Source organism: Lolium rigidum, chromosome 3 (assembly GCF_022539505.1).
Source record: "Lolium rigidum isolate FL_2022 chromosome 3, APGP_CSIRO_Lrig_0.1, whole genome shotgun sequence".
Lineage (NCBI taxonomy): Eukaryota > Viridiplantae > Streptophyta > Magnoliopsida > Poales > Poaceae > Lolium > Lolium rigidum.
Window position 1 is genome coordinate 127521782 of NC_061510.1, and position 15024 is coordinate 127536805.

Here is a 15024-nt window from a genome sequence, read left to right on the forward strand (position 1 = left end):
TGTTTCATTGGTGTTATATCAGACTTGCATACTACACCATGCAGTGGTATGCCGGGTCACCACAGATCTCATCGAGAGGCTAAGATTCTAATGACCTAGCTCTAGACTTGCGATGATTCTAGCTATTGTGATTGTGTGTCCCTCGGCAGACCCTCTCCTGGCCCTTATATTGTAGGCCAGGTCTCGAGAGTTCTGTCCGGGTTCGACTAGGTTACAAAGAGTTCTATATCTAAACTTTCCTTGTTCATCAAGAATCCTTCTTTCGAATCAACGTATCGGCCCACCTTGGTCGGTTGATGATCTTCATTGGCCCCTGGTTGGGCCATAGGAGGTAGCATAATATTGGTTGTTACCGCCAAAAACTCCCTCACCTCCACACTCCCCTTTTCGACGCGCGAAGATGGCCGACGCTACCCCGGCGACGGTGCGGCGGTGAATGGGTTCGGTCGTCGATCCCTCCACGACTTGGAGGCGCAACTCCTCTACGAGGCCAACTACCCGGCGCCGCTTGATTTCCGTAGGCCGCTGTCCTGGCGGCTTAGCGTAGGCGGCGTCTACATCCCTCCGCCGCCGGTGGCCGCCGAGCACGACGAGGAGATCCAGGTTGCCTTCGCCGTGATGTCTGACGAGGAGCGGGCCCTGCTGGAGCGCTTCCCCGACAACCACGCCGCGTGGTTCACGTACTTCCGCGAGCGCTAAGAGCGGGAGCTGGCGTCCTACAAGGGGCCTCCTCCTCCGTTGCCGAGGAAAAACGCGGACGGCAGGCGCCGCTGGTGGAGCGCCCCCGGCCGCACCCACACTGTCGTCCTCGAACACATCCAGTGTCGTCGTGGTGAACAGACAGATGCCATGGGATGGCTTGAGTTGGGGCCGAATGTGCGCTAGAGGATTCGGGGGAGGGTTTTGGTAACACATGGATGAGTTCCGGTATCTTTATTGATGAACTTGGCCTTGGCCAGAGGTTGAAGAAGCACAGTACAAGCTCCACTTCTAACTTGGGATCCCTCTATTGCCTACTCAGTTACAGGTTACCCCGCGCAAGGGTGTGCTCCCTCTCCTTATATAGGGGAGAGGGTGGCTTACAGGGGAAGAAACCCTAATGACATCTTTGACTAGACAAACTACTTTATAAAGCCCCTTTGGCAGCAGGGGACGCCGGTACACCTTTAATCAGGAACGGTGACATCCCCCGGTAGCTTTTACGTCATCTTCTGATTTGGCCTCAGAGCTTCGATTAAAGCTGATGTGCTTCGCTCATCTTTGTCCTCTAGTCCTTGAGGGAATCTTTGAGCAGTTTGCCGACGTGCTACAGTGTAGCCTTTGCCGGTACTCCGGTACCTTCTTAGACTATTCCGGTATACCCCTTCTGGGATACCGGCATAGATTCTCTTTAACATGAACTTAACTTCTCCATCCGGAATAATCTTTAAACCGGTACCTCAACAGCCTAAACAAGGCTAGTTCGGCATGCCTTTGGCATACCGGGGGTCATCCCTCCAACATCCAGGCGAGGAACTCCCCCGTCTTGCAGATGCCGCCGATGACTCCGGCCTCGTTCTCCCGGCGTCGTGGGAACTCGTGGATGCCACGGCGGATGGCATCCACATCATCATCTTTGGGGCCGGCGTCGCGCTCGTGCTACTCAGGCTCTACGCCCCCAGCCACGCCGAGGACCTAGCTCCGCGCTGTCAAGCCGGAGCCCATCTCGCCGCCGTGTAACCGAGGGCGTGGCGGCTGGATAGTCATCCGCGAGAGGTGGGGCCCGTCGCCTCCGCGTGGCCACGACTGCTTGGTCCGCCTCAAGCGCGAGCCGGAAAAAGGAGGCCACGCCGGCGGGAGCCTACGCAAGCCGAAGAAGGAGGCCGCGTCGGTGACCTCCCCCGACGCTGAGGACGACGCGATCCTCGAGGTGGTCATGGCACGTTCTCTGAACGACGTCGGCCCCGTGGACCTCCAGATGCTGATGGACGCGGCGTTCACCTAGTTCAAAGCGGAGTGGGAGAGGGAGGAGGCGGAGCGCCAGCAGCGACTGCTCGAGAAGGCCGCGTGGCACCGCGCCTGCCACGTCGCCGTTCTCGATCACAGCGAGGATGACGGGGGAACGCCGCCTCCTGTTCGACGCGTCGGGGCCCCATGTCCAATGTATGTAGCATAACAGAACATACCAAACTACTTGGTCGGTTGCCTTACCGCAATACCACGCTATCAGTCAGAATTCGATTCGACCTCATGTCAAAAGAAAGAAGAATAATTGGATTCGATCTCGGAACGTCGTACGCGTATATATACGCACCTACACTAACAAACGTAAATCCATCCCATAATTCATATACGCAGCCCAGCCAAGGAAAGAAAAAGGGAGGATCGTCCACCCAGCGCCCCGCAAGGCCGCAAGTCGATCTCAACCCAACCAATCCAATCCAATCCGCCGCGCCGCCGTACGTCGTGATGGGCACGTCAGCTTCGTCGTTGCTGCACCGGCGCCCCGTCCGCCGCCACGGCTACAAGTCGCTCCCTGATCGCCACGACGAGGAGGAGAAGCAGGAGAAACATGAGGAGTTCATATTCTTCGAGGAGGAGAGGCAAGGGCCGGCGGCTCTGGAGGCGCGCGGCGCCATGCTGAGGGACAGAGCGCGCCGCCGGGAAGGCACCGTCTTCGACACCGGGAAGGACCTGAGGGAGTCTGCCCTCTGCTACCTCGTCGCCTTAAACTGTACGTATACGATACCACGAACGCTCCTTTTACAGTATTTCTCATCTAGTTTCTCCCGGCCGCTTTGTTAACCAAGTTACTAGGACGGTTAATTTCAGGGGGCAAAGCTGGACTGGCATTCGCCGAGCAGGCCATGTACGGCCTCGAGCTAGGCGACGGGCCGGGCGCGGCGACCGCGTTGCTCCGTTCCGCAAAATGCTACGTGGAGATGGAGCACATAAGCCAGAACAATGTCGCCTTCGTGGAGCGGGCCCTGGAGGAGGCAACGGCGCTGTTCGTCAAGGCGGGTGACTTGGAGCTAGCCGCCGTCAGCTGCCTGGAGCTGGCCGAGTTCTACATGGACCGGCAGGACCTGGGGAGCGCGCTGGACTTGTACGAGCAGGCCGCCGAGTACTGCCGCCGCATGGGCGGCGGGCACCTCGAAGGCTGGCGGCAGTGCACGTACAAGGCCAAGGTGGTCAGGAATCTGCTGCACAACGAGGATGCGCTCCGCCTCGAGGGGGTGCTGCCCGTCGAGGATTACAAGAGGAAGTCCGCCGGGTACATCCGGTTGTCCGACCCTGACTGGCGCCTCCGAGTGTCTGAGCTGTACCTTTCGACCACTCATCCTGTAGTAGGACGTCCTGTTGTGTAGTTTGTTAAATCAAACATTGAAGAAGTTTTGTGTAAATATTTTTTTTTCTCACATAGATGAAGGGCTGTAAATAAATATTGAAAGATACATGTCTTAGTTCTGACCCTTTTTATTGTCATCCCAATTCTCAAAGTCATCGGCCATGATGCGTGGCTCCGCTGTGATAATGTTGACACCACACGAATGTACGATTAATTGTACTGCGAGAGGGATTTTTGCTCTGTAGATTTAGTTCTGACCTGTAATCAGGTACGACAATGGATTGTGAAGTTGAGTTATAATTGCAGGCGTTTAACAGTAAACATAAGTCTCGATCGAGCCCGGCATTTAACAGTCTCTTTTATATAACATAGAAAAATGAATGCTTATCTCGGTTAACATATAAGGGGCACCCCCTGTATGCATCTGAAAACGAGATCAACTACTGAACTGGGAAGAATAGATAACACTTCCATCTTTCTCATCAACAACATTGATGAAAATCTCACAAATGTTGGCACATTTGAAGATATCATATCACATGCGAGTTCCAATATCATCAGAAAGATAGACAATTGTCAAGCTTGTCAAATGAGATGGAAAAAGATGGACTGAAGTATGGAAAGAATTGATCGTCCATAGAAATCTTGGGCTGTGGTTCAACAATGTACTGAGGCACCCTAACCCTCCCGCACCCGCGTGGCGGCGCCGCGCCGCGCCGGGCGGCCCCCAGCGGCTCTCCTCCTCCCCCTCCCTTAGGCGCCTCCATCCTGCCGCCGCCGCTTGAGGTGCCGCCGGGCAAAGCCCTGGAGGCGTGGCGGCGGCGGACTTCCACGACTGCGACAGGCGTGGGTGCGCGGGTTCGCGTCGCCGCCGGCGATGATCCGCATCGACCTGGTCGACGGCGGTGCCATGGAGCGGCGGTGACCAGATACCCCCGAGGATCTCCATCGTTTGGTGGGCAACGACGATGGTTCGGGTCCGATCTGGGCCCTTATGGGCTCGGGAGGGCTGCGGCCATCCTACTGCGTTGACAACGATGCCAGCTTCGTGCAGGTTTCTGGGCTTGTTCCGAGGCACGAGGACGCCATGGGTGACTGTCCTGGGCATGGTGGTGGCGGCCTCCTCCTTCGCCGAAGGTGGTCGGCTGGTTGCTGGGGTGGCGGATCACGAGATCCATCTACTCCGGCGATAAAGATCTAGTCGACGACGAGCTAGCGGTGAAGGGGCCACTGGTGAAAACCTCGCCTTGGCATCGCTCTTGGCGGATGATGGTGGCGGCTATTGGCGTCATTCCCTTGCGAATGCATCATCTTTGCTAGCCTCTCCGCTTGCTCTTGCCGAGTTGGGGACTAGCGGCTGTCGGTGAAAACTGTGCCACGATTGGCGGGCGATGGCGGCGTTAAGTGTCGCTTCCTTCTTGAAGGCATCATCGTCGCAGTCTGCGGCTACTCACTCGTGCTGCTCCGGGGGAAACCCTAGATCCGGGTCTCCCGGATCGGATGATGACAGCGCTTCCTGCGTCATTCTATCTCTTGGGCATCATTTTTGGAGCAGCGGCTGGATGGAGGTGGATCTTGGTGGAGTGGTGTTCATCTACCATGTTGACGTTCATGATTCTCGGCGGCGTGTAGCTGCAGGGTATCGAAGACGGGCGCGGACTGCTGGACGCATGCAGGATGGTGGAGATGTCTGGTGTCATGGTGACACCGACGACAGGTCTGGCAAGGTCAATGCGGTGATCCCTCATCTATTTCAATGAGCTTTCCCCAAAAAAAAGAGAAGATGCATGCATGCTGAAATCTGCCACCTCATCTATTTCTAAATTTGATTTTGAAAATAATTTATCTCCTAAGTTATGAATCAAACTAGGAGCCCATCTTCACGAGGGTTTGGAGACTAGAATCGTTGTTGTTATGTTTCAAGGAATCTTTTTTTATCACACTGGTTTTCAAATCATAGTTCTATGAACGCAAGATGTAGAACGAACAATTAACACGGCAATAATGCATACTCCCTCCGTACCGTTGTAATCAACACGGAGTGGTGCCTAACTGCCTACACGAGCATATGCTAACATTGTCAATCAGTTTAAGTTTGAAATCTTTGCTGACATCATGCTACATGTAACATGTTGCATGTATATTCATCTCTCTCACTTTGTCTCAGTGGAGTTTAGGGAAATGCAGCATTCGAGGGTGTGCATGCAGCACTGCGGCACAGAACTGTCCAACATTTCTACAAATCCAAATAGAAAAAAAAAATCCTTGTTAATTGCAATTTCATCCCAAAAAAAGGGAGAGCTGAACTAATCTGCAAATATTTGCTGCCGTTTGGTACTTTGGCTGCCTTCCCAATTGCAACCATTTCGAGCTACTCCCCTTGAGGCCGGCCGTGAGCACCACGATATCTCGCTTCTCAGAATCCACGGCACGGTTTGAACTTTGAATCGCAACGTCTCCGCCTCGCATTCTCCAAACACCACCACACCACCGCAGCAGAAGCATCTCCACATCCCCGCCCTTCTCCTCGCCGGCCGGCTCCTCCCGCTCGCGAAGCAGCCACCGCCACCGCCACCGCCCTCGCTCCCGTCGACCCTCACCCCGAATTCGACTTCCACCACCACCTAGTAAGTCCCCCCCTCCTCCCTCCTCTCGTCTCCTACCTCGCTCGCGCCGCTCGATTCGGGTCGCGAAATCCCAAGGCGGCTCGGCCTCGATCGGCGCCGCGCGCCAAGTGTTCGACGATACGCCTCGCGCGGGGTTTTCTCACCTCCGATTCAGCAGGGCGGGTCGACCATGGCGGCGACGGGGCCTCTCGGCGGCGACTCCTACGCGCTGCGGTGCGTCTCCGACCTGCCGCCGCCATTCCGCCCCGTGTTCGGGTTCAGGTGCGTGCCTCGCGAGCCGATCGAAACTCCGCGGCCGTGTTTGCCCGTAGATTGTTTGTTCCGCACAGTCGCGTTTGGTTTGGTTGCACGCGGATGCTACTCGGTACCTTGAAATTTCCCAGTAACATCTTAAGATTCTAGGGCATGAGACTACTAGCCTGGCAAGCCAATAGGTTCGAACTTGCTCAGCCGAAAATTAGGCACTATACACTATTGTCTGTAGATTGAATTTGGACTGCTTTGTGGCATGATAGACTTGGGATGGCACTCATAGTGGTAACGTTCTGTTCTGGTAAACCGATAGGTTCGAACTTGTACGGCTTGAAAATTAGGCACTATTGCGGGACTGAATTCGGACTGCTTTGTGGCATGATATGCTTGGGATGGCACTCATAGTAGCAACGTTCTGCTCTGGCTTCTCCGCAGGTACTTCAATTCCCTGCAGAGCGAGTGCTTCCCCGCGTGTTACCTCTCGGATGTGAACATGGTTGTCTCCGCGCCCACTGGGAGCGGCAAGACCGCGCTGTTTGAGCTCTGCATTCTGAGGCTCCTCTCCAGGTTCCTCACACCAGACTGGAGGTTCAGCCTGGTAAAAGGAACTCTCAAAACAGTATGTGCCGCCTACCTTTTCTCAAACAACATGTTGGGGATAATCTTCGGAGTCGAGGACGCTAATTGTAATTTTCACTCTCTGCTTCATTTGGGTTGCGTGGTCAGATCTATATCGCTCCCATGAAGGCGCTGGTGCAGGAGAAGATGCGGGACTGGACGGCGAAGCTGGGCACACTGGGGATCAATTGCTTGGAGATGACTGGTGATAGTGAGTTCTACAACAAGAAGGCCATACATGATTCTGACTTAATCCTCACCACTCCCGAGGTTCGTGTCACTAGCTGCTTTGCGTCTTATATGGTCTAAATAAACCTCCCTTCTGCAGACTATTTCCCTGCTTTGTTTAACAACCATAACATTTGCATGCAGAAATTCGATTCCATGAGTCGTAACGGAATAAGGGATGGAGGACTGGGTTTCTTCAGTGATATTGCTCTGGTCCTTATCGATGAGGTTCATCTCCTTAATGATCCACGTGGTGCTTCCCTGGAAGCAGTGGTCAGTAGAATAAAAATGCTTTCTAGACTTGGCCACATGAAATCTTCTCCTCTCGCAAATGTTCGATTCATAGCAGTCTCTGCCACTATCTCTAATGCTGAGGATATAGGTTAGTAATTCTGCACATTATGTCGTCATCATACAATTTTAACCACATTATCATGTGGGAAAGGAACTTATGTATTACCCCTGCGAAATCACAGCGGAGTGGCTTCTAGCACCCCCTGAAGGATTGAAAAGGTAACTGAACTAAGTCCCTCAAAGATAAACTAGAATACTACCGGCGAATTTTTCTTATTCGCCTTATGTTCCTTTGCAGATTTGGAGAAGAGATGAGGCCAGTGAAGTTGACAACCAAAGTTCTTGGTATGATTCAGGCTTCTCATTATATTGGAATCTGGATGAGCTTATGAGTGCATAAGCAAGGTCGATGCAATGGTTTGGCAACCCATAAGATTTTTTGTATCAAAAAACTGCTTGAGCTTTGTTATACAAAATTATGGAACATGTGTATTCCCCTTACCTTCTGATTAGATGTTAGCACCTCTGACAATCTTTAGGACTGTAAGCTATTGTTATGTTTTCCCTAATTAATTTTTTTTACTGTGCCATTTAGGTTATGCTGCAGCCAAAAATGACTTCCTTTTCGAGAGGGTATGCAAAATTCCTATCTGATAATGTTCGTTTTTTAAAATTATACGGGGAAGCTAAGAATAAGTGTTCAGATATATTCTGTCATGCTATGTGCACAATATTTTCTTCTGAAGAAATGCTGGGCATCAAACTGACTCAAATCTCACAAAATTTTTTTTTTGTGTCTTTAACTTGTAGAGGCTGCAAAGTTTCATTTTCGGTAAGTAAGTGGCATTACTATCATGTAAGTTCCTTTGTCCAAATTTCAGTGCTCAAATAGAAAGCGAATATTCATTACAGATATACTGATGCAACATTCAAGAGGGAAGTCTGCACTTGTTTTCTGTTCTACAAGAAAAGGTGCACAAGAAGCAGCACAGTGCCTTTCACAAACTGGAGGGTCTCATGGCTATTCAAATCCATTCATGAAATCGATGCAGCAATATGAACGTCTACGGGAGGCTTCCTTAACCTGTAATGACAAGCAGCTGCAGTCTTGCATTGTGCATGGAGGTTATGTTGAATCTTGTCCTCTGGGCTCTCTCAACTTTCTAATCTTTCTATTAATTCCAATTATTTCTTTTCTTGTCTAGAAACTCATGTTAGGTGTTACCTAAATTTACACTGAAGTAATTGTAATTCCAAATTTCAGTTGGTTTTCATAATGGTGGTCTTGGCTCAAAGGATCGGAGTCTTGTTGAGGGGCTTTTCCTGAAGGGCGATCTTCAAATTCTATGCACGACAAATACTTTGGCACAGGGCATCAACTTACCTGCACATACAGTAGTTATAAAGTCGACACAGTTTTTGTGAGAACCCTTTTTTTAATATGACGGAATTCTTTCTACTCTCTATTATTCCTTTTTATGATATTTTCTATATTCATATATTTTGTAGCAACAAAGAGAAGAGCTCGTATATAGAGTATGAGAGATCCATGGTGCTTCAGGTGTACTATTAAGTCTCAGCTACTCCTGTCAAATGATCATTATTTGAAAACAAAGGATATGCACCGTCTGCTCATAGCATTTCTGTGTGTTTTTTCTTAGAGCTTTAATGATATGCTTGTTTCTTAAGGTATTTTTAGTTTTTTACCTGATTGACCAATGGATACAAAATTAAAAGCTCAGGTTACTGAATCTAGTGCAGTCCTCATTAAATATTCATATTGTTATGTGTTAACTTTTCTTTTAATAACATGGTAAGTTGGTTCTGAATTGTTTCCATAATTAATTGGATATTCCTGTAGTGTGTATTATATGTAGTGAAAATTAATATGTATTTGAACTCAATTATCAAAGTTCTTTACACTTTATAATTTAAACAACAGTGTGATCATTCTCTTGCTTCACTGACAAAGCCTTGGTCATCCTCAGATGTGTGGGAGGGCTGGCCGTCCTCCATTTGATGATACTGGAACAGTTGTAATTATGACAAGAAGAGAAACAGTAATTTAACTTTGCTTCTGTCTTGTTAATTTTGAAATACTTCCAACTCAAAGATGTGTATTGGCTTATTGGTCTAACCTTCCGTAATTTTGTCCTGTAGGTTCATCTATATGAGAACCTTCTCCGTGGATGTGAAATGGTTGAGTCTCAGTAAGTTCTCGATGTTCAGTTGAAAAGTTCTCACGTGTTATTTCAACTGAAACTTAACTGTGACATGCTGGTACTTCATTTGAAACCTCTGGCTGAGTATAGATACTATGGTCAGGTTGCTGCCATGCGCAGTGGAGCATTTAAACGCAGAAATTGTTCAATTGACAGTGTCTGACATAACTTTGGCAATTGAATGGCTCAAGTGTTCATATTTGTACATCAGAATAAAAAAGGCATGAACGTATTACTCTTGATCTTTAAATCTCTTTGGTTTAAATGCATGATCTAACTTACGACAATATAAATTACCAGAATCCTGAGCACTATGGAATTAAGAGAGGGATTCCTTGTGATCTCCTTGAGAAACAAATGAGAGGTATATTTACTGAACTTTGTGGATGTACAGTTCTCTCATGAAATCATGAAACATTGATCTTTTAGGATTGAATTTACAGATATATGTGTTGAGAAGATACATGAGTTGGGTGAGTACGGGCTAATTTGGACAGATGAAGATGGTTTTCTTCTAAAACCATTAGGTAACTTTCCATTTTTCAAGAAATTTACAACCGTATAATGCAATGATGTCATATGCAATAGTTTTCAACCTATAGTATGAACATAGTGTCTTCCAATTTTGTTAAATCCCTTCTATATCTGATGTTTGTGCGAAGTAGGCTATAGACTTCTGTACCCTCCCAAGAGTGAAAATCATAACTTTGAAATCATATTCAGAGTCTACTTTGGAATGTGCCACTACTCTGCTACTAACAGTTGCTTTAGTGTTAGTGCGATTTATTTTTGGAAAAAAACATGAACTACTATTTGTAACAGAGTGGTACCTGTACATACTTAAGGAATGATCATTTCTGTGGTTTCACCTCTTTGCAATACCATACTGGAGTTCTGATGGGACAATTTTAGCGTACAGAATTGTGTTAGAGAAGATATCAAGTACTCAGAGAAGTATCAGAGGGTTGGGCATGCAGCATGAACCGTAATCTTGTAATATAACTTTATTATTAGTTTTCATCTGGTCTCGAATTCATTCGTCCGCAAATTGCTATTTAGAAGTCTCAGTATTCTCAGTCAGTCGCATCAGTTGCCTATGTGTCTGTATTGCAATTGTACATGAAGTAACTCTTTTGACATGTATCTTCCTGCTCAGAACCTGGGAGGCTGATGACAAAATTCTATCTGAAGTTTGATACGATGAAGCTTATTGTCAAAGCTTCTGCATGTTGCACTTTGGAAGATTTATTGTATATCATCTGCCGCTCTGCAGAGATTTCTTGTAGGTAGCTCCAACTACTTTAATTTTAGTCATTGAGTTTATGTAGTTAATTATCAATTTCCTCTTTCTTTTTCAAGGGATCCAACTACGTCGAAATGATAAGAAGACTCTAAATGACATAAACACCGATAAAGAGGGAAGGCTTCGGTTCCATGTTCTCACTGAGAATGGAAAAAAGAAAAAGCGTATCATGACAAGAGAAGATAAAATATTTGTATTAGCAAATGACTGTTTAACAGGGGACCCCCTAATGCACGATTTATCCTTCAACCAGGTTGTTTGTTTGTTTGTTTGGCTTTTAGCACATTTTCATATTATTTTCATTCATGTTAAATTATTTGAACTTCTGAATGCAGGAAACAAATTCTATATGCTCAAATGGGTGTAGGATCGCCAAATGCATGAAAGAATATTTCATATACAAAAAGAGTTACAAATCTGCCATCAACTCTATGCTCCTTGGGAAATGCCTAGACCAAAAACTTTGGGAAAGTAGTCCACTTTTACTGAAACAACTTCCTGGAATTGGAATTGTTACAGCAAAGGTTATTAATTTCTAGCCTTTGTTATTTAGGCACTCCTATATAGAAAGAATGCATAATTAAATGTTGATTTAATGACTGTATCCCAGGCCCTGAAGAATGTTGGAGTTGATTCCTTCGAGAGCCTTGCAGCTGCTGATGCTAGAAAGCTGGAAAGTGCAACGGGGCGCAATTATCCATTTGGAAATCAGATAAAGGAATCCTTGTCAGCATTACCACCAAAAATTGACATACAAATTGAAGATGTTGGAAACAGACAAGGAAAATCAACCATTATTGTAACCCTAAGTCGTCAATCACAGGCAGTTCGATCCAGTAAACAGAACTATGCTGACATGGTACATCTTTTATCTTTGTTTTTTTATCATCCAATGGTGCTTAAACCTACAAATTGTTAAATTATTTTTGCCAGGTTGTGGGCTCGGAGGAAGACAATATAATCCTTTTTCATGAGAAAATAAGGTCAGTGGTTTTATTTTATAATCTTGATGCCCTATAGGATCCTTTTCTTTTACTGATGGTAGTTTGTTATTGTTTTGGTTATTGTTGGCATCATTTCCGACTCTCCTTTAAAGGGCTCGAGAGTTTTCCAGGTAATAATTCTGAAGTTCTGTTATTTCTGCAAACATTTTTTAACTGGGCTTCAGAAAATATTTGAACCATCGTTATGGAGACTAACAAGCAAATTAACTTGACTGTCAAATTCTCTGTTGGTTCTTCAAGGGAGATATTCTTTTCGTTACGTTTGTTTTTTCAATAGATTATTCTAGCAGAGTAGCAGACTATTACAGCAACCTTTCTTTTTTTGTTAGGCTATTACCTGTTGTGCTAACCACCAAACAAGCACCTCTGTCTGATTCAACAGGCAAAGTTCACTTGCCCCATAGCAGCCTCTTCCTGGCCGTAAACTGCTACGAGCTCTCGGACTGTTAAACCAAGCAAACATAGCACAGTGATAGTAGACATGAATAAAATTGCTTAACCAGATACCAATCATTGAGGAACTTGCTGTACTCTGAAGCCAAAATCAAAACTAAGTTGCTCCGAATTACTCTCACTGGCTGTTCTGTTAATTGCAGCCCATATTCTGTAAAACTTTTTGTGCCGTGCCCCCAGGGTGCCAGGGTGACACTAAAGGCTGATCTGATATTTGAAGAACACGGTAATAGCTTCAACAGATAATTATTGTTTGGCAAATTGAAGGTCATTTTACAAGTTTATGCTGACATGTACTGTGCTTTAAATTTTATGATGAAGTTGGCATTGATATCCACACGAAGCATGTGATCAGCAGGGAGGATGATTTGCATGTGACAAATCTTCCTGCTGATCTTTGTTTGGTTAGCTCCAGGACAACTCAAGCTCACATTGGACGGAGCCCACTATCAAAAGAGGTTTGTGTTATAGAAGATGATGACAGTGTCAACGCTCCAGACAAAGCTGAAAATATTCCTGGAACGAGAAAATTTAACAACTTGGCATCACTGTAAGTGCTTAACCTACTACTCCTCCAAGAATTCCAGAATTGACTTGCTTTGAGCAGAGTAACCAACAACAGAACACTTGCCTGCTTGGCCATTAGTCTATTGTTTAAAGAAAAAAAAATGCTAGGGTTGTTTAGTGCTCCCTCCGATCCATGGTAAGGGTCATGGTTTTAGTTCATTTTTAGTCAAATTTGAACTAAAACCACAACACATATCATGGATCGGAGGGAGTAGCAAATATCTGCAATGATTACCTTAGATCGCCAGAGAATTGCTATGCTTCACAGCTATTGTTGAAACTTCGATCACATGTCAGATTTTCTCTTCGTATTTAGTCTGTAGGACCATATTCTTTGAACCTTCTCTTTTAAGTATAATTTGCTGAGGTGATATTCTGATGACTACAGAGAGGTCCCCAGCTTTGATCTACTACTTGAAGAAGACAATGGAGGTAACACAATACTAGAAAACAATGTCTGCTTTATTTACTTTGCTAATAAAAGTGTATAATCCCACTGCCTAGATACGGAAGATGCGTCGTTTTATGAACCAGTAGAAGCAGAATGCAAAGGTGCCACCAGCAACACAATATTTGATCACATACGCAAGAAATCCAGAGATTTTCCAACTCTGATGTTGTCGAAGTCCATGGATAGCTCCTATGAACCTTTGATACTGAAGAAGATGAAGACATCGAGGGACCAGTTTGACTTAGATCAGGGAAGCCTGCATGCGAATGAGGTGTCACCAATGGATTCTGAACATACTGAGGCTACAGTGTCTCCGACCAATACAGCCGAGAAGTGTCGGAGGATCCTGAGCCGAAGTTCAGAGAAGAGCTGCTCTCTGTTTGCAGAGAAAATTGACAGCCCACTTGAGAAGAGCAAGATCCTGACCAGATCTCCTTATGAAATCTCTCTTCAGTTTCCAGGCAGGAGGGACAGCCCATCTGAGAAGAGCAAGATCCTGAGCAGAATTGCAAATGAAAACTCTCTTCAATTTGCTGCCAGAAGGGACAGCCTATCTGAGAAGACCAAGGTCGCGTGGACAACACCTGATGAGAACAGTGGTCAATTTGCAGGCAAAATGGACAGCCTATCTGAGAAGTGCAAGGTCATGATCAGACCTCCAGTTGACAACACTCTTCAGTTTCCTGCCAGAAGGGACAGCCTATCTGAGAAGGCCAAGGTCGCATGGACAACGCCTGATGAGAACACTCTTCAGTTTGCAGTCAGAAGGGAGAGCCCACCTGAAAAGAGCAAGGTCTTCAGCAGAACTTCTGATGAGAACCGTCTCCAGTTTGCAGGCAAAATGGACAGCTCGTCCGAGAAGAGCAATGTCTTGAGCAGAACTTCTGATGAGAACTGTCTCCAGTTTGCAGGCAAAATGGACAGCTCGTCGGAGAAGAGCAATGTCTTGAGCATAACTCCTGATGAGAATTGTCTCCGCTTTGCAGGAAAAACTGACAGCTCGTCTGAGAAGAGCAATGTCTTGAGCAGAACTCCTGAAGTGAACTCTCTGCAGTTTGCAGGCAGAGCGGACAACCCGCCAGAGAAGAACAAATTAGTTTTCGGCCTCCCCTTCTCAGATTTCCAGGCTATGCAATCTACAAAGCAAGTTCCAGCCGCAGTTCAGCCTCTCAGGATTCAAGAGTATTGCAAAGATATATTGGCAAGTTCAAAGAGCAGAGAGTTCAAGAGTATCTTCTCCTTCCTGTGATCTTGCAAATATCTTGTATAGGCTTGAAATATGGAACGGTAACCTACCAGAGGCGTTAGCTAGACAACTTATGTTCAAGAGTGTTATTTTTCGTATGCCATTATTTGTTTGAATACCTTTCTCGGTTTCTCTGCTGTGTACAAATGCTATGGATATAATGCATATTAAACATCCCTTCTTCCGTGCAATGCCCTTCTGTGTTGTCGTCTACAAATCAGTTTCTCTAAAGATAACTCATGCATGAACATTTGAAAGCGATGATCAATTTACAGAATTAGGTATCGCTTTCCACAAGTCTCTGCTACACATTTACAAGTGTTTTTATCTCTGCAGACTTGTAGTGAAGAGAAAATTAGCTCCAACAAAATTATACTAATCTATCAATGGGGAAGACTGGAACACCTTTTGGCGATGGAACTTGCGCATTG

General features: G+C 46.4%; 2 protein-coding genes across 2 annotated transcripts; both read left to right on the forward strand.

Annotated features, from left to right (window-relative positions):
• Nucleotides 1–2133: 2133 nt before the first annotated feature.
• LOC124695500 lies at nt 2134–3403 on the forward strand. The gene is made up of 3 exons (XM_047228340.1): nt 2134–2142; nt 2338–2713; nt 2812–3403. Exons 1-3 carry the CDS (start codon nt 2134–2136, stop codon nt 3345–3347), a joined length of 921 nt encoding a protein of 306 aa, XP_047084296.1. The 3' UTR covers nt 3348–3403.
• Nucleotides 3404–6124: 2721 nt separating this feature from the next.
• LOC124702306 (ATP-dependent DNA helicase MER3 homolog) lies at nt 6125–14620 on the forward strand. The gene is made up of 26 exons (XM_047234428.1): nt 6125–6216; nt 6643–6826; nt 6934–7095; nt 7198–7435; nt 7530–7566; nt 7646–7692; nt 7943–7980; nt 8158–8179; nt 8260–8472; nt 8612–8768; nt 8857–8908; nt 9336–9407; nt 9508–9557; nt 9673–9790; nt 9870–9933; nt 10013–10096; nt 10726–10851; nt 10929–11125; nt 11208–11396; nt 11483–11731; nt 11806–11855; nt 11969–11986; nt 12473–12555; nt 12651–12879; nt 13285–13328; nt 13401–14620. The coding sequence occupies exons 1-26, from the start codon at nt 6125–6127 to the stop codon at nt 14594–14596; spliced, it is 4011 nt and encodes a 1336-aa protein (XP_047090384.1). The 3' UTR covers nt 14597–14620.
• Nucleotides 14621–15024: the final 404 nt, after the last annotated feature.